At 35.0% G+C, this 26628-nt stretch overlaps 4 protein-coding genes across 7 annotated transcripts; 1 reads left to right on the plus strand and 3 right to left on the minus strand.

Annotated features, from left to right (window-relative positions):
- Positions 1–1171: 1171 nt before the first annotated feature.
- Positions 1172–7631, minus strand: LOC310736500 (mixed lineage kinase domain-like protein). 4 transcript variants are annotated; one of them, XM_083560032.1, is made up of 11 exons: positions 7524–7631; positions 4494–4946; positions 4232–4348; positions 3956–4133; positions 3737–3837; positions 3233–3368; positions 3018–3102; positions 2572–2711; positions 2423–2472; positions 2135–2278; positions 1172–1829 (listed from the first exon to the last, which is right to left on the minus strand). In XM_083560032.1, exons 2-11 carry the CDS (start codon positions 4939–4941, stop codon positions 1780–1782), a joined length of 1449 nt encoding a protein of 482 aa, XP_083416158.1. In that variant the 5' UTR covers positions 4942–4946; positions 7524–7631; the 3' UTR covers positions 1172–1779. The 4 variants fall into 4 exon arrangements, with proteins under 4 accessions (XP_083416158.1, XP_083416159.1, XP_083416160.1 ...); XM_083560033.1 differs by having other exon boundaries at positions 4494–4943; positions 7524–7598; XM_083560034.1 differs by having other exon boundaries at positions 5140–7547.
- A 1568-nt stretch (positions 7632–9199) lies between these two features.
- On the minus strand, positions 9200–11283 carry LOC310737385 (transmembrane emp24 domain-containing protein 6-like). Its single transcript, XM_083561690.1, has 4 exons — positions 11024–11283; positions 10470–10596; positions 10181–10335; positions 9200–9734 (listed from the first exon to the last, which is right to left on the minus strand). The coding sequence occupies exons 1-4, from the start codon at positions 11228–11230 to the stop codon at positions 9513–9515; spliced, it is 711 nt and encodes a 236-aa protein (XP_083417816.1). The 5' UTR covers positions 11231–11283; the 3' UTR covers positions 9200–9512.
- A 1872-nt stretch (positions 11284–13155) lies between these two features.
- On the minus strand, positions 13156–15557 carry LOC310736490 (transmembrane emp24 domain-containing protein 6-like). Its single transcript, XM_083560018.1, has 4 exons — positions 15230–15557; positions 14117–14243; positions 13698–13846; positions 13156–13540 (listed from the first exon to the last, which is right to left on the minus strand). The coding sequence occupies exons 1-4, from the start codon at positions 15440–15442 to the stop codon at positions 13310–13312; spliced, it is 720 nt and encodes a 239-aa protein (XP_083416144.1). The 5' UTR covers positions 15443–15557; the 3' UTR covers positions 13156–13309.
- Positions 15558–16886: 1329 nt separating this feature from the next.
- On the plus strand, positions 16887–20867 carry nudt7 (nudix (nucleoside diphosphate linked moiety X)-type motif 7). The gene is made up of 3 exons (XM_083561438.1): positions 16887–17141; positions 18903–19061; positions 19876–20867. The coding sequence occupies exons 1-3, from the start codon at positions 16986–16988 to the stop codon at positions 20224–20226; spliced, it is 666 nt and encodes a 221-aa protein (XP_083417564.1). The 5' UTR covers positions 16887–16985; the 3' UTR covers positions 20227–20867.
- Positions 20868–26628: the final 5761 nt, after the last annotated feature.

Below are 26628 nucleotides of genomic sequence, written 5' to 3' on the forward strand. Positions count from 1 at the left end.
TTTGTTACGAGAGTAGGAAGCAGGTTGAAAAGAGCCTGGAGAGGTAGAGGTACGTGCTGGAGAGAAGGGAAATGAACGTCAGTAGGAGTAAGACAGAGTACATGTGTGTGTGAATGAGAGGGAGGGCAGTGGAGTGGTGCAGTTGCAGGGAGAATATGTGTTGAAGGTGGATGAGTTTAAGTACCTGGGGTCAATAGTGCAGAGTAATGGACATTGTGTTAGAAAGTGAAGAGAAGAGCACAAACAGGGTGGAGAAGAGTGGCAGGAGTGATTAGTGATAGAAGGGTATCTGCAAGTGTGAGACCTGCTATGTTGTGAGCCAGTGGCATTGAGTAAAAGACAGGAGGTGGAGCTGGAGGTAGCAGAGCTGAAGATGTTGAGATTTACATTGGAAATTATGAGGATGGACCGGATTAGAAAAAAGTTTATTAAAGGGACAAACTTTTCCTTCTTATAGAAAGATTTACAAAATACCTTCTCATTTCTTTTCCACACCTGCTGTCCCGTGCTTGACTGAGTCACCAGGAAAATATCACTGACATCCCTAAGTGTGATGGTTCTTGTATCCAGGTTTCCTGCCTCCTCAAAGCATGAACATTAATAAAAACTAATCAAAGTTGTTTTTATTCTGCACCACTCGTACGCATTGGTACGCATTGGTTGGCCAAACGCAGATTCTTTTTCGATCAATTTCTGATACAGTCCCAGTTTGTAATTCAAATTACACACTCGTACCCATGAATGCACTTGTTCCAATATGTTCACTTTTACACATATAATACCTGACACAGGGATGGGTATTACGGTCACTCTACATAAAGATTTTTTTCCCCACTTTTTTAAAGGAGTCGCCAGTGTCAGTGTTGCTACTCTCAGAGAGGTAAAGCAGAGAACTTTGCGGTTTCCACATAACGTTCTAGATTTTCATTGATGTATTTAGAAGAGAAAAAAAAAGGAAACATTAGTGAGGGAATGACTGTATAACCACTATATACATTTAAGTGATTCCAGGTACTAGTGTTACAGAAGTTTCATTACATTACACATATCTCTACGCAAATGGAAAGGTGTTATTTTTCCCCCTCTAATGAATACCAAATTACTATGACTGGCAAACTGTGCTGGTATAAGAGGCAGGAAATGCTTTAGGATCTGAATGGGAAAAAGTTGGTTGATTTGTTTTTATTTTTTATAATTATTTTTAACAGAAACAATATTAGCTAATTTACAGGGGCGTATATGGTAAATGTGCCAGATAATCTAGGTATAGTAATAAACACACACACACACACACACACACACACACACACACACACACAATATAAATAAAGATGTCTATGTTAATATTAGATAGGAAGGAGTCTCAGGTGTCAATAAGGAAGTGATCATTTGTCTCACTGATTTTCCACAGCATCAGATGCAACTCAAAATGAATAAAATGTACATCATTCTTAAATTAATACAGACATTGGTAAGTTAATTTGGTGAAGAAGAAACACTTAGAGGCCTGCTATTATTGGAAAATAATCAAATGATTAGTTTATGTAGAGTTAAATTCATTCTGCAGATTTATACAGGATATGCCAACAATCAAATTACAGAGATGCGATCACACATTAAACCCCCCCCCCAGCAATTTATATGCACTGGCAATATATTTTAAATACTATGTTCAGGAAGTTTAAATGCTAGGGCCAGGAAACAATCTAAACGTAGTTTCTGTATCAAAACTGTACACGTGACTACAACTGTTGCGCAGAGTATGACTGTGCTTTGGCTTTAGTCTTCATCGTTCTGCTGTGCTAGTGTAAGGAGCTTGTCCACCAACACTGAAAAAGAGAAAAACACAAAGTTTAGGGTGAATGAGCCCAAAGTTTTTTTTTTCCCCTTGTAAATAAAATTCATGTGTCCTATGCTTGCATGTAATTTGGTTTTTAAAAAAACTGCTGATATCTAAACTGAAATAATTTGTTGACCTGATCCTGATACCATAAATACAGACTCTCAACTTCACATTCTGCATCCTACTCTTATGATTGCGTACAATGATAGTTAACTTATCCTTCAAGAGAGTTTAACTGTATGCAACAGTAATACCGAATATTACAATACAAGTACTTCTATGTGCCTGTACCTCCAGCAGAAGGCCTCTGGAACGGGTCAAATGATCGGCAGGCATCAATCAAGTCCTTGAACTGCCTGGGACAATCATCTGGCAGAGGCTCCATTATCTTTTCCACACATACCTTATTATAGATTTTACTATACGTAGGGCAATCTGGGTATAAAAGCAGGATGAAAAGACTGGGTGAATAAAACTAAAGTCGCATTAAAATCCTGAAAATGAAATTTAAATAGGGATACAAGAATGGGTTTATTAACATTAACAAAGTCATGGTGATTAGTTGCCAGTTCTACATGCCTTTAAAAGGGATTTGTCGTGTTGCAATCTCCCACAGGACAATACCGAAACTATGAAGAGCACATACAACAGATTAGGCTACTGATTTTTGTTGTATAATAAATTAATAAGACTAAGTTTGATAGTGTTTGCCCAAAATGTTTCTTTACCTGTAGATTTCACAGGCTTTGTCATACTGATAATTTATGTCTTGCAGCTGCTGTGGAGAAACGTACATCATCGAGCTTTTTTTATCCTCCTTACAGTTCTTTAGGGATATTTCTGTTTTTGCCAGTTCAAATCCTCCAAGCTTGAGAGACAAACAAACAAACACACACACACACACCCCTTTAGAGGCCAGCCAAATGTCCTTACAAGGTCAAAAGTGTTAAATATTAATTTCCTTTTCGAGACATTAGTTCTCCACTTGATACACACAATTATTGGCAACTAGCCTACAGTATAATAAACAGAGACTTAAACACAATGTCCTGTTTATCTAAAGGAAGTTTTCCAGAATAGTTTTTTTTAGAAAGTTAAATTCAAGTGGTATAAAACAAATGGTCGCTGCATAACTCCTAATGATTGTCAATACAACAGAACATGATGACAATACCTTTACTCTATAGCCAGCTGCCACTAGAAACTTGCTGCTAGTGATGCAGCCATGTACTTTAAACTTCTCTTCTGACTGATGCAGCCTGTAGCGGAAAAAGCAGACATGAGCAGTTTATATGGATTCACAGCACATATCTCGCATCAACAGGAATATCTTAAAAATGATGACAGGTGTGATAAATGCTGTGTAAATGCTTAACCTCTGGTTGGTACCTGTATAGTCCATGTGCTGCATCTAGACACATGCGAATTTTTCGGTCCCAGGGTAGTCTGCTGGGACTGTCGAGAACCTGTCTTATACTGCCCTTCTCACAGAACTCCATCACAATGAGATAGGTTGGATTTGTTCCTATGGGATAAACGTTTAGTTTAAAAATCTTGTTGGAAAAAAAAAATCATCAAAAAAGAATCATCATTCACCATCTTCAGTAAAAACTTTGTCCTGGTCAGAGCAATGATAGACCTGAAGTGTGTTGGAACACAGTAGAAAAAATAAACCTGGATAGAACACAAAAATTCACTACATACTCACTCACCGTGTGTTTTTTTTACATTAAGCAGGAACTGGAAAACCCAGACCAAAAATCCATGGGAAACCTAGAAGGGTAACTTAAAAGCTCACAACTAGAATACAACCTGCAAACCCATATACACCAACCAGGCATAGCCTTTTGACATAACATTATGACCAGTGAGAGAATAACACTAATTACTTACCATTCTCATTCTGGACACAGATCCCAAACATCCTCAGGATGTGGGGTGACTCAAAGCGTTTCATAGTATCCACTTCCTTATTAAAAATGCTCCTCAATTGTCTGCAGACAATAAAGAAAATATATTACTTTACCAAGACAGGTTACGATTTCAAAGTAAATCATAATGAATATATAATATATATATATATATTTTCCCTTTCATGTAAATGTCACCTACTGTGGACTGGTGCTCACTGGATAGGCATATCTCTTGATAGCCACAGTGAACTTGTTATATTCTCCTTTGAACAATTCAGAATTGTCAGACATCATGAGTGGCTGAATGGGAATGCTATAGGTCAGCTCCTCAGGTCTGATCTCTCTAATGTCCTGTAAATGTATGCTGGGTCTTCTCACTGTCAGGCACATAAAGGTAAATTGTATAGTGTTCTGTGACTTCATACTACACACATTCACAGCCAGCCGCAAGCACATCAACAGCTTAATAACTTACAAGATTCCAGTATGCCTCTAATGTCCTGAACGTCTTTCTGAGTTTGTTCAACTGTTGTTTGCACGGCATCCACAGTCACTTTAGTCTTTTCCTTCTCATCCGCCAAAGACTGAAGCACTGTAAAGAAAAAAAACACAGGAACAGGAATGTCCCATACATTCGCTAATCTTGTCCACTAATTTGGACCAATATAAGATTCTTTAATTAAATGTTTAATAAAATTAAGCTAGTTACAAAGAATTAAATCCATATATTTGCTTACAAATACGGAGCTCCACATAGTCAAAATTTTTGTCATCTTCATCCTCTTTTTTCCTTCTCTCCTCTTCGAATAACTTATCCATCCTGGCTCTTTGTTCCACTTGCAGAGCCAGCGACAGCTGCCGTGACGCATCGTTCAGACGGTCATTCAAGGTCCCAAACTCCTCACCAAGATCAAATGCCTTCACAATGCGTTTCATGCAGCTGGATGAGGCATAATTCTTCACAACTTTTTCGGCCGACTCCAAAGTTAATTTTAGCTCTAGCAAGCCCCTTTTTACTGGATCTGGAGATTTGCCCAAACCACGAACCTTCACAACTTTGACCAGCTCAACCAATGCAAACACACGCTCAGCCAGACGCTTGCAGCGCTTCTTGTTGGCTTTAACCACACCACAAAGCTCATATAATTTATCTGCTATGGCCAGGATTGGCTCTACCAAATCCATGACTGCTACAGGAAAAAAGAAAAGAGAACTAAGCTAAACAAAGCATTATAATAGAGTCAATTAGAAATACAGGCAAAAGTACCTTAAGAGTTAAGGTTTTGTGCTTGTAACATACAATTTTCAGTTATCAAGCATGGAAATTATATTTTAATAAAATAGAACATTTACAATATCTAGCAGAGTGGATAGTGTTCTTGCCTCACTGTTCCAGTGTCCTCAATTTAATCCTGTGCTTTAGTTACTGTTTCACTTGGTCTCCTATCTCGGTGGTCGTTTCCAACAGATCTGAGTGAGAATGTGTATGCATGGTGTCCTGCAATGACCTATGACCCCACTCAGGATAAATTTAGGAACTGAAGATTAATTAATGAAGGACATTATTCAACATGAAAAAACAAACCACACATCTCTAGAAATGTATCATGTGGTGGGAATTTTTGATTTTGAGAAAATCTGATATTGCACAATACTGTGAAGACATCCTTTCTGATGAATGGAATTTTGCAAATTCATGTTAGTGATGATGATGATGATCTCCTCAGAAATACTAAGTTGAAACGAGTACCAGATTTTTTTTATTTACAGCACATTGCCGTCTGTCATTTCAAACTAAATCATAACCTTTCTATATGGCTAGAACTGTTCTTCTTAACTGTTAGAGGCTAATAACTGTGAAGTAGAACTGTCTAGGAGATACAACAGTTTAGCTGCAATAATAAAAGTGGAGGACCACAGAGTCCTAGATTCATATCCCAGTTATTGAAACCATTACAACTGATATACAAACTCTGAAGGAAAGCTAAAAATGGTTTGTGGTTCTTTTGCAGGACATTAGGTTGTGTATTCAGATAACAATTCTAAAGGTTAAACAAATCACAGCCAAAACATTGTGCTGACTTAAGTCAGACACAATGTTTTATAGCCCTGATGGAGAGGTGGTAGGCATTAGTGGTTAAGGCACTGTACTTTGAATACACACGGACACACCAAGCTGCCACTTTTGGGCCCTTGAGCAAGGCACTTAACCACATAGCTGATCAGTTGTATGAATGAGATAAATTTAAGTCGCTCTAGATAAGGGTATCTGCCAAATGCTGTAACTGTAATAAAATTGCTTTGTTGAAAAACAGACTCCTGATGTTTACATGTAGCGTGATAATTAATTTGATAATTTACTGTGAGGTGTCTCCTAATTGTAATTATTGACATCTGGGTTTGTATTTAGTTTATCTACTGATTTAAGAGAATTACTTTCTTCTATTAGATGGTGGTGAAACTCTGCTATTTAATCACTGAATGATTCACAACTATAGTAAGATTCACAACTGAGTTAAGAATGATAATGATGCCTGAAATTGACAAGGACATTGCTGTAGTTAAGAGACTGGTGAGGTTGCAGACTTAATCTCCAGGTTGTTCCAGTTTCACAAAGCAATGACTATCTTTTCACTTTGCATATTGGTTTTGCCTTCAGACTGGCTTTATTCCCTACAAACCTTTAATAATACAAACCTTGACTTTTGAATGAAAACTTTTTAAAATGGAAAAGAAGGAAATCTTATGATGCACAACAAAACAAACAAACAACGCACATAATAAAAGTCTCCACCTGCGTTCACTACCTCTAATAATCGCTGAAAGAGAGACCTATGAACTATAAATGCAGCAGACTTGCTTAGATGCACATGGGCCAATGAGAAAATCCAGGAAACCCAGAGGCATGTCTCATGATTGAGTCTGATGCCAGGTACTTCTTTATGGAATTATTTGCAGATGGGGATCCCATCTTGGCTTGATTTGTTTTTTACCCCTTCGTGCCCTACTTCATAAATTGCTTTGCTTCTTGTGCTCTGCTCAAGTTCTTTTGTCTACTTGCACTGTTAAGAGGAAAAAACTTCCCCATGCATCTAAAGTGGGATTTTTTTGATACAGAGAAAAACACAAATCTCTGACCTTGCACAAATGTTTTAAAATGTTGAACTTATGAAACATTAAAAAGGAACTTTTGATGTTTAACTTTTAAAAAGGAAGTGAAACTTGTCTAAAGGTGTTGAGTCACACACTGTCTTCAACATAATGCTTAGGTTACGACTCACAGAATAGTAAAATGTCTTTCTTTCAGAATTCAGTCTTGCCATTCATTTTTCTTGATTCTTAATTTGTCAAATATTATACTTTGATAACAAAAATCCTCTGGAACAACACATCTTAAACATTCACAGATTGAGCTTGCACAACTATAACCACCACCATGGTTGTGAAACCTATCTCAGAACAGCAAACAAAAAGTTATTATGCCAGTAACAAAAGGTATTAATTTATGTTCTATTAAGTTTCCTCCTTTGCAACAAACGAGTATGTTAAAACTGTGCCCTTCAGCTTAGCTCTAACGTGAAAACGGTCTGAACAAGCCAGCACATGTTGGACTATTTGAATCATCTTCACAAATAATGGCTAAAAAAATAAGACCATTAAGGCTTTTATCTGCTGAATAAATAGCTATTAGAAAAAAGAACAAAACATAATGTCTTAATCTGACACACACATTGACAAAAATAAGAAAGGTTTTGAGCATTACTTACTGTGTTCAACTTCAACCCACTTCTGGAGTTTCTGCAAATGCAGGAAACTCCCTCTTTCAGAACAACCAAATCCACGCCTTTATTTCATTACCTCCTCCTACTCCTCTTCCTCTGAATGTAGCATGTCAGCTTACTGCCTGTAATGTAAATACTCACCCTGACGTGTAAAGAATACAAATATTCATGTCCTCATACATACAGGTGCATCTCAATAACTTTGAATTATTGTATAAAAAAAAAAAAAAGTGAAACTTGTATATTATATAGATTTATCACACACAGGCTAAAGTGTTTATTTCTTTTAATTTTGATGATTATGGCTTACAGCCAATTAAAAACCTAAAATTCAGTATCTCAGAAAATGTGAATTTTCTGAAAAAGTTCGATATTGGAGACTCGTGGTGTCACACTCTAATCAGCTAACTACCTTAAAACACCTGCAACGGTTTTCTGGGACTTTAAATGGTGTCTCAGGCTCAGGCTTCACAATCATGGGGGAAGTCCCCAGAGTCTGGAAGAAGAGAGGCACAGAATCCCAAGTTGCTTGAGATCCAGTGAAAAGTTTGCACAGTCAGTGGTGGTTTGGGGAGTCATTTCATCTGCTGCTGTGTCTGTCCACTGTGATTTATCAGGTCCAAGGTCAGCACAGCCATCTACCAGGAGGTTTTAGAGCACTTAATGCTTCACTCTGCTGACCAGCTTTATGGAGATGCTGATTTTAATTTCCAACAGGACTTGGCACCTGCCCACACTGCCAAAAGTACTAATACCTGGTTTAAGGACTATGGTATCCTTGTGCTTGATTGGCCAGCAAACTCGGCTGACCTGAACCTCATGGAGAATCTATGGGGTATTGTGAAGAGGAAGATATGAGACAACAGACGCAACGTAGAAGAGCTGAAGGCTGCTATCGGAGCAACCTGGGCTTCCATAACACGTCAGCAGCGTCACAGACCGATCGCCTCACAGTCCACTGTAGTAATCCATGTGAAGGGAGCCATGACCGAGTATTAAGTTCTGTACATGTTCATACTTTTCAGTAGTCCAACATTTGTGTAAATCTTTTTATTTATTTATTTATTTATTGGTCTTAAGTAATCAAATTTTCTGAGATACTGAATTTTTGGTTTTCATAAGCTGTCAGCCAAAATCTGTGTGTGTGTGTGTGTGTGTGTGTGTGTGTGTGTGTGTGTGTGTGTGTGTGTGTGTGTGTGTGTGTGTGTAAAAATTACTTACCCTTTCTTATTGAACTTCTAACAGGTCTTGGGTAGGTGAAAGTAAACCAGAACTGGCATACCATCTTCTCAGAATCTGTGACCTGAGCTGAGGATTTTCTATTTCATAAAATATCTTTTTAAAAATGACTTTTGAAAAGTCTTAATTTGTGGACTTTGGATTCTAAGTCCCTTCCCGTGGGCTCACCACCTGCAGGAGGGACCGTAAGGGACGGTTTGGGCAGCAGTCGAAGGCGGGGGCCTGCTTAGACTGCTGCCCCCGCGACCCGAATTACGGATAAGCGGGAGAAAATTAATGAATGAATAAATGGATTCTAAGTCTGTGCTAAATACATATTTAAACAAATCAGGTTTTTTTTTTTTTTTTTTTTTTTTACACTAAAACTAATAGCTTTTAAAAAAAAATTAAATAAATAACTGTAACACACAATTAGTGATGTATAACAAAGTATCCAAGTTTATTTTTGTTAAAGTATCCGACATTGACTTGAAACACATCACATTTAACCTAGCTCTGTGTAGCCATCTAACAATTACTCATTGATCACATCGCACATCTTGACTATTTGGTTTAACATGATAACCATCTACCCCATATTACAAGCTGTTAACTTTCTGCATGCTTGAATCACTGTGCCACAAAGTTTAATCATTGCTCCTGACCGACCACAATTTTGTCTCTTTTTCTACCTTCCTTTTTTTCTGTCAAAAAAATGGAAACAAACAAATTTTGTGGTTTCAGCTCTGTTTTCTCTCAGCAACGACATCGTCTGTCCTCTGTTCTGAAGAACCTCTTGACAAAGAAAAGCTGTAGATATCCAGCCATGACAATGACAAAGCTTTGTAGGACAGACCATGTGTTCACATAGTAGGACTTAAACTGAAGCAGGAGGTAATCAGCCCCTCTGCGCATACGTGCTACATTATAGAAGCGCCACATGTGCTGAATTCGAATGTGTACCTTAGTTGAAATTTCCTGCGCAAAGAAAGAAAGAGGAAAATATTGAACAGATATGTGTGAAACAAGAATTAAATGTTGGCTATACACTGTATATTCTTATCAGTCTATCTGACTTAAGTCCTAAATGTGTGCATGTTGTAGATTTGCTTATTTGATTGCTGCCCAAACTTTTATAAATATTCAATAAATAATAAATATTTACGAGCAAGTAAAAATTTAATGTCTGACCAATTCATCTCAATGTCTAATCTCAGATCAGACTATCAATCTATTGTGTCATACATTAACTAATTATGGCAAATAATCCACTTGGCCAATCATGATGCATTGACTGCATCTGCATGGGTCTTTGTGTTGCTCTGCTGCTACATGAAAGACTAGATGGATAATTGCATAAGCATGGGTTCATGTATGGTATCAGAAGGTATGTTTCAGAAATACATTTCTATTAAATTAGGTACCTTGATGTTGAAAATAGTGCTGTTAAAAACTTCCTTGTCCATTTCATCCTCCTTTTTGGCCTCGACTTCCTCTTCATAGAAAACCCCAAAGTTCAGGAATACTCGCATTTCACCAAAATGGTTGTGATAGTTGGCAAAACACATCTGGTAAAAACCTGAAAAGTGTATGTGTGACAGTGTAGGTGACAGAAAATATTCAAGCTGTACAATAAAACAATATTCTCTCAACTTATTGCTTTATTATACATTCTCTCCCAGTCCTAAGCTCATACTTAATTCTTTGCTGTACCTGTCTCCTTTACATGAAGGTTCATCTGGCCCATAGTGTTATCAGTGTAGGAAAGAGGGATGCCTTTGGGAGAGATAATAGAGGCTGCCACGAGTCTGTCTGAAGTCATCCTTGACACCCACTGAACCTGGACACGCATTATTCAACACAAAACCATTTAACTGTGTCTTTATAATCGCTTCAAAACCATTTTATTTCAATTTAATTAAAATATTAATATAGGTCAGTCATTTAATATGACCAAAACACACAGAATGCATAAACTATCAGCCATAACAGTTATAAAATAACTGCATTTGAGACCATTCCCTAATTAAAATATGTCTAGACATTCTGACTATATTGTTTAAGGTAGAGAAACACTTCAGATAAGTCAATGCTACAAAAACTGATAAGCAAAAGGAGAACAAGGCAAGGTGATTGCTCTGTTCACTTATTATAGTTCCTAAATCCGGAAAAACCTGCAAAAAAATAAATAAATAAAATAAAAAAAATATATATATATTAACCCAATACGGTCTATAAATGTAAAGACAAAACTAAATCAATCTCACCATATAAGTCAGGTAAAAGCGGCCATTCTGACGAGCAAAGTGCCAGTAGCAGTGTGACTCTGTACCAGACAACAAAATAGCAAAGTCATAGTGATCTGCTGCATGAAAAAATTCATCAACTCCGTCTTCTGGATCTGAGATACTTTCACCCCACTGTCCCAAAACAGGAATAACGAGGAGGACTATGGTACAAAGTATGCAGCGCATGTCTCAAATCTTACCACACACACACACACACACACACACACTCAAACTCCTGTTCTGGCTACTCGTCAAGGACACATAGGGCAGCGCCTGATAAATATGCCATGTAGTAGTGTACAACATGGGCTGAATGTCTTCAGATTTTAAACAAACGCAAAAGATAAGTACTTTGATGGTATATATTTGCAATGTTCCTTTAATATCACTCAAGGTCTTGAATTAAAGAAAGAAAATGTACATTGTTTTTAATTCATATATTAATTAATTTTGTAACTAAATAATATACATTTGATTGTTTTTATACAATGTGACAGTAGTACAGAGCATCAACAACAAAAATCAGCAAAAGGGTAGGGTTGCTGCTCACAGCTCCTGAGTTCCCAGTTCAATTCTGATCTCAGGGTGCTGACAACGTGATGTTATGTATATAACTCCCCATGTCCATAATCTCAATCTTACTGAACAGCTCTGGGGTGAACTGAAACTCACTTAAGGCCTCCTCACCCAATGTAAGTGCCCGACCTCACTAATACTCAAAAATCTTGTGTATATCCTTCAAAGAAGAGTAAAGCTTAATATAACAGCAAAAGTGGAATAAATCTGGGATGTTAAAAAAAAGTACATATGGTGTGATGTCAAGTGTTCACAAACTTTCAGATGCATGTATTTTTTTATAAAAAATATATGAAGTTAAAAGGAGTCTTTATTCAGCTAAATGAGGGGAAAATTTGGTGTCATAAATTAGAATAACACAACTCTAATATAGAATATCTACAAATTATAATACAATGTCTTATGTAGTATTAATTTAGAGCTGTCAACCGATTAAAATATTTAATTATTAATTAATCGCATAATTGTCATGAGTTAACTCGTGATTATCTGTTCTACATGTACTTTAAATTATACTTTTGAAAATTTTTAATACTCTACTCAACATGGGCAAGCACGAATATGGATAATTTATGCAAATGTATGTTTATTGTGAGTGAAACCAAACTCAGCATAGAGAATAAAGACCAAATATTCTTGTAAAGATTTTAAAGTAATTATGGTGTTTTAAATTACGTAAATCATCAAGACACCAAACTCCAAACAAGCTATTATTTCCACACGGATGGTTTTTATTGCCGGATGTGTGCATTATTGTGGATTTTGGTGCTTAATTTGAGACTTGGCACATCAGTAAAACAAATGATATTGATTAAAACAAATTTTTTAGTGAAGGTTTATTTTTATATATATATATATATATATATATATATATATATATATATATATATATATATATATATATATATATATATATATATATATATATATAAGTAAGAAAATGATGTGAATCGATGTGTGTTGCATTAAAGGTTTTAATTTTGCCCTTTTATATTAATTTATTTATGTTTTTAATCAAAATTGGCAAACAGAAATAATGCAATGATAAAATTAGTGCGTTTAAAATTAATTTGCGTCAGTTAATTTAGACAGCCCAATATAAATTACATTTCTTTGTCATGTATGAATGTTTAAAATATGAATATGAAATATGAACAGGTGGTCTTACTCAAGTCCAATTTTTTCTTTGCTTATTTTATTGCTGCATGGATTAATATTTAATTATTATTTTTCTTATAATTATTTATATACAGCAACCTATTAATCATAAAGAATTCAGTAATAAATGTCAATGAGCAAGTAAAAAATCAATGTATGATCAATTGGCTAACATATTATTGTGGCCCACATCACCTTTTTACGATAAGAACATGAGTGCATCAGTAATTTTTTTTTTTTTACTTAAAAGAATATGATGTTAGAAAGTGTCTTTATTCACCTAACTAAAGTGAGGTAAACATTTGGTGACTATGTATTCGGATAAATTCTTCTTCATTTTGCCCTTTTGCCATAAACTGTAAAAAAAACTCAAGAAATTAAAAAGCACTTGCGAGCTTTATTTGCTTTATCCACTGACATTATATTGACTATGAAAGAATAGTACAGGAAGACAGTGGGGAATTTCATAACCCTAATCATATTCTTTGTGTTCTCAGATATTTGATTACCATCATTGTAAACAGCAGATCATCAGCAGGGTTTTTCAGTCTCTGTGGTCTGCTTTGTGTTGAAAAGCCTTTTGAGGAAGTAGAGCTGCAAGAATCCAGCCAGTATAATCAGGAAACTCAGCATGGCCGACCAATTGCTGACGTAGTTAGAGTTGGACTGGAGCAGGTAGTAATCGGTTGCTCTCCTCATGCGCTCAATGCTATAGTAGCGCCACATGTGGAACACAGAAATCTGCAGTCGGGAGGAGCTGTCCTGCATAGACATCCAGCATGTTTTCAGTTGGGGAAAAAAGCATACATTTCAAACAAAAAATCTGTATAATGTCTACATGTTTGCTCAAAATCTAAGAAGCATAGACAACAATTTAATTTTATATGTTAGATATTGCAGTTCATGATTAGTATTTTACCTGAATGGTATCTAATGTATTGTTCAACTCTTTTCTATTATCATCGTTCTTGGAGTCCTTTGAATCCTGGTAGTACACCCCAAAGTTCATGAAGACCTGCATGCTGCCAAAGCGGTTGTGGAAGTTGCTAAAGCACATCTGATAAAAGCCTGTGAATGTACAAGAAAAAAGAAAACTTTAAAAATAAATAAATAAACAAACTATAAATAACTAAAAGGCACCATAAAAATCCATTTTTTTATACATATATTTCATACAGTCATTACAAAGTAGTGCAGAATTTAGGCAGTTGGCAAAAAATGTGTCAAAGACAAGTGTATGTCTGTACTTTATTATCTTACAGTATTTACAGTTCAAAAACATAAAGATAAGGACTGTAAATCAGTCATAAGAAAAAAAAAACTATATCTTCAACTCACCAGTTTCTTTAGCATTGAAGGTTATATCCCCTGTGACATCGTCTACTGAGCCCACAATAAGACCACTGGGAGCATTTACAGTAACTGACAGGTGTCTGTCAACACCTACTCCTGTCACCCACTGGACCTGTACACACGTAACATATGTACAGGGCTTATTTACTGACATGCACTAATGATAACCTTGGACAAAATGGTAATGGACAAAAAAGGCTTGATAAAAATAACCATTTTACCTACATATACTTCCACACAGATATCAACATATTTGTGTACATAAATAAAGGTGAAGCCATTAATGTATAACAATTAATTTCATAAATGTTAAAAAAAAAAAAAAACTATTGAATGTAAATGTCAAATTCAAGTTTTAAACCTAAAGGGTCTTAGGATAAGACAAGCATTAGATAAAGTCTTACTAAAGCTGTACTTATGTAATTTTACCCAACACCCAAGACAGTAATTCTATTTACTTATGTTAATATGGTTGAACTGAACAATCTGAACTGCCCAGCTATGTTCAATTCACATAAGACATAATATATGAAAGGATGATTATAAATGTAAGATAAGAGAAATACAATTATACAAGCAAAACCTGTATACATAACATTGTTCTCGAGAAACACACCTAAACTTTCCAACAACTGACCTCGAACCTGTATTATAAACAGACAGGTTTTCTAGTAACATATTGTAATATATATTTGTGGAACTCACAAATGTGTTAAAGATGTGGTTGTTTAGAATTAGGTTAAACGACACTTAGATAATTCTCTAAGTTGTTAGGTGTTTAGTGTGCCTTAGGCCTACAACAGTGAATAGTCATATGGTGGCTGAAACTGTTCCATGTGCTTTCTTTACTTTGCGCTCATACTATGCATGATCTACGATGTGCAATAATTTTAGTGCAATAAAATGTTTTTTTACATGTGACATTTAATTTTACTTAATATATAACTTAATATGTATAATTATATACATTATCAATAAAAAAAAGTATTTATATTCTGATTCAATCTATAATTTCTTTCTTACCTGAAAACCATAAAACCTACAGCTACAATTTTACTCACATGCAAAAAAAAAAGAAAAGATTCTGCTACATATTACCATGAAGTTGAGATAGAATTGTTCGCCTTGGTGTGCAAAATGCCAGAAGCACTCAAGGTCTGACGCAGGCACCACAACGGCAAAGTCGTACTGGTCCGCTCCCCAGAACAGCTCCTGGTCAGACACTCCAGGCTGCAAGTTTTTAATTGCTTTCCCACAATCCCATTCTAATATCAGAAGCAAAAGGACAACACCAATATATTTCCCTCTCATTATACAGGTATGCAGGGTGCATCCACTGACTGGTGAAATAGCTATATTTTTTAGGTGCCAAGCCACTCTTTTGAACAGTAGCAGATTATTAACCCTGACGTGTTCCTTCCAGAGTTTTCAGCCTCTAAGTGAGAAAGTGTGCGTCTGGTCACAGGTGCTGCTGACAGCTTCCTCACATTCTACACTTTACAGTGATTTATATACAATTTTGACTGTAATTTTGACTGTTTATCTAGTATAACCCTGCTGTAAACTTCTTGTTGTTAACCTACTTTTAATAATTTGTATTCTCATTTGGCATCTCTAATTACCTAAATAAATAATAGCAACTGTCTTAAATGTCACTAGTTGTGGTTCTAATAACCACATATTTTACGAATTATATGCATTATATGCATTATATACATATTATGTGTATTATATATGTACTTTAGAATATTGTATTTATCACAGTAGTGGGCTGTCACAATTAGCAATGCCTTCTCTGAGTCGAATTCACTGACTTACAGTTAAATTTTTTTATAAATGTGTATTAAATGATTCCCAACAGTCCATTATTTTCTTTTCATAGTGTTTCTCTTCTTGTTTCCTGTTGTCTCTGATTAGGTTAAAGTGTCTATCCAATCATATTTTAGCCATCACAGGGACAAAATCTTCCACAAAGCCTTGAAAATCAGCAGTACAGGCACCTGTTGTGTAAAGTACATGTTGCATGAAGCAATTGTTTAAACAATCGAATTTTGAGTTGGAGAACCAAAGGCCATCTAGAAGGCATACAATAACATATGCAATTTCATGTCAGTTGTTTGGCTGAGAGTGCACAAGTCAGAGCTAACAAACCACATCTGTAGCAAACTGTTGCTACAATTTGAATATATTTGTGTATACTTTATAGCTGTTTTTTTTTTTTTCATTACACAATGGTTGACCAAGAAGAAGAAATTGATTTGGTAAAAGATACACTTACAAGGACATTTTCAAGACTTTTTAAGAAAGGCTGGACATTGTGAGGAAAGATCAGTCAAAACTGTTTTAAAAAGTTGTTATGCTTTTTCATTAACCATTCATCCATTTTATTTCCTGTAGAATTTGTACAAAAACACACAATTTGCCTCCATTTCAAATGTCCAGGGAAACAGTAATGTATGGGGGGAAAAAAGCACAAAAATGCAGAGAAAAACTTGGTTCAGTTTATGAGATTTATATTGATGCTTCTGCTCGAGATGATGTATGCAGGTGGTGATCATAATTGTAAAGATTTAGTTTAAAAAACAACACACTACACTTCACATAATACACTGTACAGCTTTTACTTCCGGGTCCCTTTTATGCTGACCTTGAGCCAATTCTGTCCGTATGAATAAATTACGAATGATAAAAAGAAACGGCTTTAGCCACGCCTACTACTGCCTGCTGTTTAGTGACGTGTCGGTTAGCGACCAATACAATTTAACCATCGTGTATAATGCGGAAGTCAGCCTGTGACTACAGGTGTGTAGGAATCCTGAAACCATGTTTGACAGCAGCCAGGTGAGCAGCTGATATGGACGCGAAGGCGAATGTTATAAGGTCGTTAAAGAAACACGACATCGGAGACGAGTTTTCACACGTGTCCTCTTTTCCAAAAGCGTCAGTCCTGATCCCCCTGTTCGTGAGAGAGGGTCGGGTCCACGTGCTCTTGACTGTGCGCTCTACTCAAGTGAGTGCACTGTGATCTCCTCTGGACTAGTGAAGGGTCGTTCATGAACAATTCGTTCATTTTAAACGAGTTTTTAATGTGACTCAGAAGAACGAGTCGTCTTAAAGTCGGTCGCATGAGCAAAGCATAGCAAAATCTAACAATCTGATTATTGAAAATTTAACATATTATTTGATTTCTGTTCAAAGGAACGACTTGATCAGGACGACGAATAAAAAATCATTCGTTTTGATGCTCCGATCTTCCCATCACTACTCTGTACTGTAGCCCACTTATTAAGTCGTTATTTCAAGAAAATAGTGTAATTTCTCTTGACTTGTTTCAGCACATTGTCATTAGTAACTTGTTATCTGACATTAAATCATTAATTGTTATATATTCCCTTTTTTCTATTATTAAGTTTTTTTTTTACTTTTATTTTCTATAACGTATTTAGAAAATAAAAGTTAAAAAAAAAACTTAATAATAGAAAAAAGGGAATATATAACAATATATTTTTATATTGCGTTATAGAAAATATTATAGAAAATATAGACAATATAGTCATAGAAAATAACGTTATAGAAAATATTTAGAAAATAACGTTATAGAAAATATTTTTATTTTCTATAACGTATTTAAAGGTCCCCTGGTGGTCTAGTGGTTAAGATGCAGCGCTCCCACCGCTGCGACCCGGGTTCGATTCCCGGTCAGGGAACCATCCCCAGCCACTCTTAGTGCCGGTCCCAAGCCCGGATAAATTGGGGAGGGTTGCGTTAGGAATGGCATCCAGCGTAAAACATGTGCCAAATCAAACGTGCGGAGGATCCGCTGTGGCGACCCCTAACGGGAGAAGCCGAAAAGAAAGTTTATTTTCTATAACGTATTTGGGTGTATTTTGTCATTATTTCAGATTAACTCGTTATTTTAGTATATTATAGTTATTTTGGTAGATTATTAAGTGGTAGTTCAATAATTAAAGTTCTGAGTTACTGACCTGAAGGTCAGGGTTCAAACACCAGCATCACCAAAATGCACCTTTGGGCCCTCGAGCAAGGCCCTTAACCTTCTGTGCGCCAGAGGGTGCTGTATCATGGCATTAACTTGTTACTTCGGTATATTTTGTCAATATTTCGACAATATATTTAACTCAATATTTCAGAAAATGTAGTCATTATTACGAAGTAACTCGTAATTTTGGTATATTTTCTCAATAATCAACTTCAAGATCATTTTATCAAGACAATCTTTAAACACCTAACAACTCTTTCAACATCGTTATTACGACGGTTAATTCAACATACGTTCAACCACGTTATTTTAATTTAATCTTTATTTCCAAACCGTGTGTTATTTCGCCTTGTTATTTTGGACTTAATACCTCACTATTTTGTATTCATTACAAATTTGAAGATGTTACGTAATTTGTTTGGCTAGAATGCATATTTCAGACTTTGTATGAATTTTTATAGAATTCTTTTTTACTTTTCAACATATCATCCTGTAAATGTGATAAATGATCTTATTTCCAGATGTTATTGCTTTTTCAACTTAATATTTAATACCCCATAATCTGTTAGTAAGTCAGATTTATTAAATATTAGCTTACAATTCTGTTTATTATTCTTTTTCTGTTCTGTTCTTTAAATAACTAAGGTAGATGTTTGTATTGAAGTCACATAAATGTATTCGGTCAAGACTCTATAATAATCTAATACTCTGTTGAACTAATGAGATCATAAATTGCTGTGCAGGTTAACTCTCTTCTGCTTCTCTTCTCAGCTCAAACACAATCCCGGAGAGGTGTGTTTTCCGGGGGGGAAATCCGATCCACATGATCAGGATGAAATTGACACCGCGCTGAGGGAGGCGCTGGAAGAGATCAGCCTTCCTCCTGATGGAGTAGAAGTGGTTTGCAGACTTTGTCCACTGTTGAATCAGGTAAATTGACTCAGCACAAATCATCAAAACATCATGCATAGCAGTAATATAATGATCTAATTTAAGAAGCAGCATTTATTTGATACACCTATATCAGTATACAGTGACCTTTAATTCAACTATTGCCAAATAATTAGGAACTAGCACGGTTATAATATTGTTTAAAATGAGAAACTCCTGGGATAAAATGCCAGCTTTCACTGTTAAGCAAGAGCTTCTTTTGTCACACCACGTTTCAGTCATAAAGGGAAATCCAAAATGCAGAAATAGTGGCAACAGGAAACATTGAACTCTGTTTCAGTTTGCAGTGCAGATATAAAACAATTTTCTGCTGATTTATGGCATTGACGCAGCCCATCTAGTTTACAATCTATGAGAACATGAGCCTGAGGGCATAAATAGCAATATGAGCATGCAGTTGTAAACTTGGGAAGTTGATCTGGTCAAGCAAAGAGTATGAATGAAGAGTATAGGCTAAAGGACTAAAGCTCTGCTTTACCACTGTCTTTAGATGGAGAAATGGTGGCACAGTCAGCAAGTGGTTGAACAGCGTTGTGGGTAACCAGTACCCAAAGTTAATATAGACATATTGATGAGTCTAATTGGAATTTCATTATACAATAATTCTTGTAAATGGCAATAAACACAAATAGCACATGAACAAACATCCAAACACCTTTCAGCTTCAAAAACCAGCTTCAGACCTCATTTCATTGCCCATGTCTGTTTACAATGTCCTTACTTTATAGGATCATTTCAGAACTCATTAGCTAACGGAAAAGCCTTGCTTCTCCTTTCTCAATATTCTTCACAGAGAGGTCTTTTGGTGACCCCAGTGGTGGCTTTTATCAGCGACTCCTTCCAAGCAAGCCCAAACCCAGATGAAGTGAGCGAGGTGTTCTCTGTGCCTGTGGAGTGGTTCTTAAATGAGAAGGATCACTCTGCTTACCCAGTACCCAACATTGGTGAATATACACACAGTTTCATCTACACTGACCCTGTGACAGACAAGACCCACCAGATCTGGGGAATGACAGCCTTTCTAATCATACTACTGGCTGTTCTTGTGTTTGAAAAAAAGCCAGAGTTCGAAGTGGGCTTTGATTTGGAGAATCTGATTGTTAACTTTCGGCGATACCTTCAACACAAGTTAAGCAAGTTATGATTAGTTGAATTTAGTAGCTGAAACTTGTGAACTTCTTGCTTTATTCTGGTAGGATTTGGGGTGGATTTATAGAGTCCATCATAGAAACTTTGGCCATGATGCACACACACATTCATGTCTTGTGGCAATGTAGCATAGCCAAACCACCTGCATTCAGGTTTTTGTAAGGTGAGAGACAAGTCAACCAAAGGATTCAAATTAGCATAGACTATTTTAAATTGACACCATTCATTTGCATGAAACATCGGCTTCGTTCCAAAATCCATATGACCAAAATGTATGAGTAGATCATGAAAAAAACAAACAAACTTATAAATAAACTCAAATATAATTTCTAAATATAATTTAGAATTACAAAAACTGACCAAAATGCTTGAATAACCTCACATATTATATCACTAGAGCATGTATACTGTATTAAGTTGCATTATAAATGCAACATTAATGCAACATAACATTTAATTATTATTAAAAGCTTATAAAAGATAATATGTTTGGAATGAACTGTAATCAAATTAAATAATATTACATGCCAAGCCTTTTATCCCAGTGATGTAAATATTATGTAAATCATATTCTAATGGTGGACTGTGTCTGTAAAACGAAGTTTGTTTCAGAAATAAAGTGCACTTATTAGTCTGGTTTTGTTTTCATTTCATATTTTTTCTTTAAGTCAGAGCTTCCCAACCAAATAAACATTGTCAAGAGATATTTTACCAACATTTAAAAATTCAAACATTTAATACAATTATTAATAAATCTTTATTGAATTGTAAAAGTAATATTCTGCCTGTTTATTTGAGCATTTTATTTTTGACATTTCTGCTTACTTAACAGGCCCAAATCACATTCATCCTAGCTTAATGTTTTTCAGTTTGGATTAAACCAATCATTGATGGCTGGTCATGATAAATGATTAATAAATATGAACATTGATCAATAGCCCAACAATGAATGTGTCCCTTTTAAGAAATGTGGTAACTGGATTCACCATATTTTAATGATAATGAATGAAATAACTTTTCTGTTTATCTTCTTTATTGTGTGCTTAATATATCTTCTTTTAAGTTGTAAAGACATTTTGCATAAATCTCAAATAATGGAATAAATAATAAAAACAAATTCACACATTATACACCTCAATGTCTTTTAAATGTGCGCTCTGAATTACTAATGATGTCATGGATGTGTCAGTGGAGGGTTCTGAAAAATATCGGCCAAGAAGAAGCTTTTTTTAATCATCTGACCTGACTTTCACTGCAGTCTGGACTAGAAAGAAATCACTCCTAAATTTCCCTCTTCTTAACATTCTGTGGGGTTCAGTAAAAGTACAAAAGGGCTCATATTTGAATGTACTTGCCTATCAATAGTAAAGCACTTATTAGTGAGAAATAATCATTTAAACAATTCATTCAATTCCATATTCTATTCACCTGCACATCATAATTTTTTTAAGGAGAGAGTTTTCTATTGTTACAGACAATAGCTTTAAAAAAGATCTTTGACCCACTCTTCTGAGAGGAATTTGTGTATCCCACTGGGAGATTAAATAAAAATATTGTAGGTTTCTTATGAATTTTTTGTTTGTTTACCCCAAGTCTTTTGTGAGGGAGAGCAAAGATGCCTCAGCAGCTTAGTACATGAGCAACTATTCATAATTTTCAGTAGCATCACAGAAATTGGCACACTAAATTAGTTTTCATTCAGGCCAATTTTAGGTGCAAATCAGGTTCTGTAAATCCATTCACAGTGTATTGTCCTGGTGTAAGCCTAAGTTGATGTGGGTTTGTTTTCCACTAGAGGGCGCAGAGTCCTCTGAGTAAATCGTATTTATGCTAGTTACTGTGATTAGCAGCATATTTATACAATGGAAAGCTGACAGGAATATCATGTTTGCTTAAAGTAAAGTTATAGTGAGAAAATCACGTCAAATTTAAATTTAAGTGCCAGCTTGTTAAGTAATCTCATTGGGAAAGTGTAGGCCAGATCTGCTTAGATGCTCGTGGGCTGTTTGCTAAATGCCAGCTTGATGGCCTTACCACTGTAAAATCGAGTATGAAAACAGTGACATTAAGAACAGTTTTGTATTTGGGGGAAAAAAGCTACTCAAAAAAAAAAAAAGCATGAAGCTCAGATTAACACCTAATTGATTATTGTTTGTAATGTAATTTAATGTATGTTAACACAGAATGAGAAGTATTGTTACCAGCTTTATAAGTCCTTTTTGCTTTAGCAAATATGTTCGTGTAATCTCATCATTACATTTTTGCAGCTTGTTTTTACAAAAATGCAGTCAGCGGATGGTAAATATTGACCTACTCCCATTACGTGGAACTGCTCTTCAGTTAGAGTTTTCTATTTTGGCAGGTTTTAGTACGCACCTAGAGCAAAACATTTGCCAGTAAGTGTAATAGAGCAAATAGGTTTTCATAAATCAGATTTTATTATAGAAACTATGCGTCTTGCACGCTTTTTGTGCAGTTTGTTTTGGAGGCTTTTTTCTCATAATAGGGAACAGGAGAATGTCTTTATTCCAAGTACTCTACATTATTCCTTTTTTATGAGGTCACAGCCAGCATCAATTTCAGTGGTTTTTATAATATCATCTTGCTAGATAACAGATCATAAAATGAACTCTGACACAATGGACTTGCATGACTTTTATCTTTAGCTTCATGCCTGCCTTTTGTCAGTTTTATGTTGTGTCTGATCATATTCTCTGATACTTATCTAAATCTTGGCTCTATTGCTAAAGTTTCCTCTGACGGGTTCAACTATGGGTTAGGATTTCTTAGTGTATGTAGTGATTCTCTTTCATGAAAAAGATTATGTCTAAGACACTCTATATAAAATATTTTATAAATACTGTCAAAAATGTTTATTTCTTCAACATATCTTCAACTTTTAAATGTCTTTAACATTTTTGTGTCACCGGAAAAGACCAGTGGAATAAAAAAGAAAAATTAACAAGCAGCTGTTTAGGAAAAGAGGATATTAAGCAATAGATCAGTTTTCAAATAATAATTTAAAAAAAAACATAATTGATAAATGTTATAATAATAAATGTCTCCAAAAGAACTATGCCAGGTTGTGCAAGATGGTGCAAAATCCCTCTAGACGGTTTCCTTAAAATTCCTTAAACTAGCTATTTCTTTTAACTAGCATTTATCATGAAGAATTGCTGCAATGTAAAAATATGAAGTAATTATATTTATATCATATATATTTGATCACTGTATATTAGGAATATATTCAGAATTCAAATCCATTATTTGGAGGTACACATTATTATTATTATTATTACTATTATGTATTTTTTTAAATAGTTTTTAGCTTTTAAATTGAGTGAGCAGTGAAATATGAATTTTGCTGGACTAAGAAAGATACTTATTTTTAACTTGAATAAAAGAAGCTGTGAGATGTGTTTATTTGGTCAGGGTCATTCAAATTAAATGTTTAAATTAGGCTACTATTTTGATTGTATTTTTTGCTATACTGTTATTTCTAGCTGTGTCTTTTATTTTAGAGTTTCCATATTTAATTAAAATATAACAAAATCCAATTTAGACTACAAGTCCAAATGCAGATATAACTATTTGAAGCACATAAATAGATACAGCCACGGAAACAGCCACTCTACATTTATGCTTGTGTTTGTTTTGATTATAAATTACACCAAATCCAAGTTCTGCAAGATCCTAATTCATAGTACAAGCCAGGAGAAATTCCACACAATCAAGTACTGACAGTTTTGCTCATTTGCTGGTCTATAAATATGCATTCACCCAAAGCCCAGTGTACAACCTGCCTGGATTTACCACATTATCTAGTCTCGGCAGGGAGCAAGCTTATCCTCATCGCCAACTGTCTCTGAGGCCATTTTACACGAGGTCTCATGGCATCTCTACTGGAAAACTTCTGTTACCTATTTTTAGTTCAACAAAGCCAGTCATTGTTTCCTTTGTCAGAACCCTATGGAGGTTTTCCCCTTTTGTGTCAAGGTCAATTTTGTGTACAGGCAAAGGAGGAATGCGGTACCACACAGGGATTTGAGGGAAGATTGCGAATGCGGCCATAAACCCTTACTGCACTCCCTGGAGATGTAAACACTGTGAGAAAATAAGCAAATGAGCACAGGGGAGACTGTTTTTAGCATGAGAGAATTTGCTGTTTAAAAATGCGGCAGAATGAGGTGAAGGATCTGCAAAACGACACAAACAATTCTATGTCCAGAATCAAAACCTTGCTGAAGATAAAAAGGAAACCTTTTATGATTAAAATGATAACAGATGTGGTGTAATCCTGACATCAGTGAATCAATTTGCATGCAATCACAGATAATCGTGCTCATTTACTAATTCGTTCATTCCAATGAACAGCAGATGCACTATAGGACTAACCTCAGAAATACCATTTGAAATTGTCAGATAATATGTGCCTAATGAGATTTGGCTTCTGAAAAGGCTTTATGTTACAAAATCTGCCAGTACTTTTTATCTAACGTAATAAGAGAAAGTGACTAGACAATGACTGTATAATGAAGAGAAAATATTAACAACTGGCTTACTTTTTTTTTTGTTCTGATGACAAGATTACAAATTTTGTGCTTCTTTATAAGTCACTGTTACACTTAAATACAATTTACAATGTAAAGAAAAGTCAGAGACTTAATATGAGAATGATCATATTCTAACATTTAGGTCATGCTCTTTTATTTTCACAAACAATGTACACATAGAGCGACTGGTTTAATTTCTCAGATAGGACTTTTGTAAATCAGTGGTTCTTTTTCACAGGTGATCACATGTTATTTACATTTTGTCTACACAAGTGTTTACACAAAGTCACATGTGCAGAATTTTTACCTAATCATATATTGTTTATATAAACTAATAATCAATTTTAATCACATGTAAAAATGCATGCAATTTTTCTATTCTACTGGAGCCCCTTAAAATGATTCACCTATATGCAAGTAGAATTATAAAAAATGACTTCTTAAACAGATTGTAAGTTCAGCTGGCATGTGTGGGTGGAAGCACAGACCAGTACAATTTAGCCATTTGGTGCTTTCCTTCTTTTTTCCTTTTTCTTTTTTTTCTGAAACAGCTTGTGTATATCTGTACAATTTCACCCTTCCATTATTAATCTGAGATACTGTGTATTCGACTTCGTGATGTTTTTTATGTTCAATTATATGTTTTTATTTACATTGAATGAAAACTTCATATATGATCCACAACACAAAAGACTGTATATTTAGGTTGCTTTGTAGGTATATATATTTGATGATTACTAAAAATATTTTGTCAGCCACACACTGTAGCCTGTTCAATATTGCACAAAATACACTGTCAGACTTCCACTTATATCTGTATTGCATGCTCAAACACATCTCTTTGTGTGAAACCTTGTGCTGTAGGTGTACAGTTAGAGACTTGCACCTATCATGTACAATCTGTGACTGTTTCCTCGGTATAGACTCGAGTCATAACACTGAAGTTTTTGAATCAAAGCAACACTGCCAAGCCTGCTACTCTCAAACCAGTGTAAAATATGATATCTTAATAATAATTAAGGGCATTACTTAATGCACTGTAGCAAGTGGAAATATCTGAAATGATGTCTGATCAATGTACAGGGTGTCCCAAATAAAAAATAAAAACTATGTGTGAAATCTTTTTGATGGATTGGAAAGCTGTTGCAATGTTGTAATGGACTTTAACAGGAGACATGACAAGCACAATACATGACATGTTTTCAAACAAATTCTGGAAATAATGAAAACCACCTGAGAAGCAGACATTCACAAACATCCACTGATGGAGGCACAACTGACATCGTGCTACCAAACATAGTCCCCTAATTTTGGAGACTTTTGGGACTTCTTATAATTTCCTATTATAAAATGTATTTAAAGATACTAGTATAATACAATTTAAAGCTTAAAAAAACTACTAAAATGTATCTATAGCTATAAGATGTTCCTACTTAAAACATTTTTTTTGAGTGATGTAGGATTTAGGTGTTTTTGTATTTTAAGTAAATGTTGCATTACATTTTCATTAATTCGCTTGAACTCTCTCAGGTATTAGTTTTCATCTAATTTGTGGTTTTACAGTTATCATGCATGCTAATATTTGAAAAATTTGAAATAGTGCTGTAGCAATATTTTCTGACATACTGTTCATTCACTGATAACATTGATGCATGATTTAAGACAGATGCTTTTTTCTATTCTGAATCTTCTTGTACTTATACCTTCATGTTTTGTATAAAAATAAACTAAAAACTAAGAATAAACTTTTTTTCTCTAAATAATAATTCATCACTGTATTGTTCTCCCTCAGACCACAGGCTCATGTTGGATAGATTACAGTCAGTAGAATAGAGTTTACACTC

The sequence above is a fragment of the Silurus aristotelis genome (genome assembly GCF_946808225.1).
Source record: "Silurus aristotelis genome assembly, chromosome: 14".
In the NCBI taxonomy this organism is placed as follows: domain Eukaryota; kingdom Metazoa; phylum Chordata; class Actinopteri; order Siluriformes; family Siluridae; genus Silurus; species Silurus aristotelis.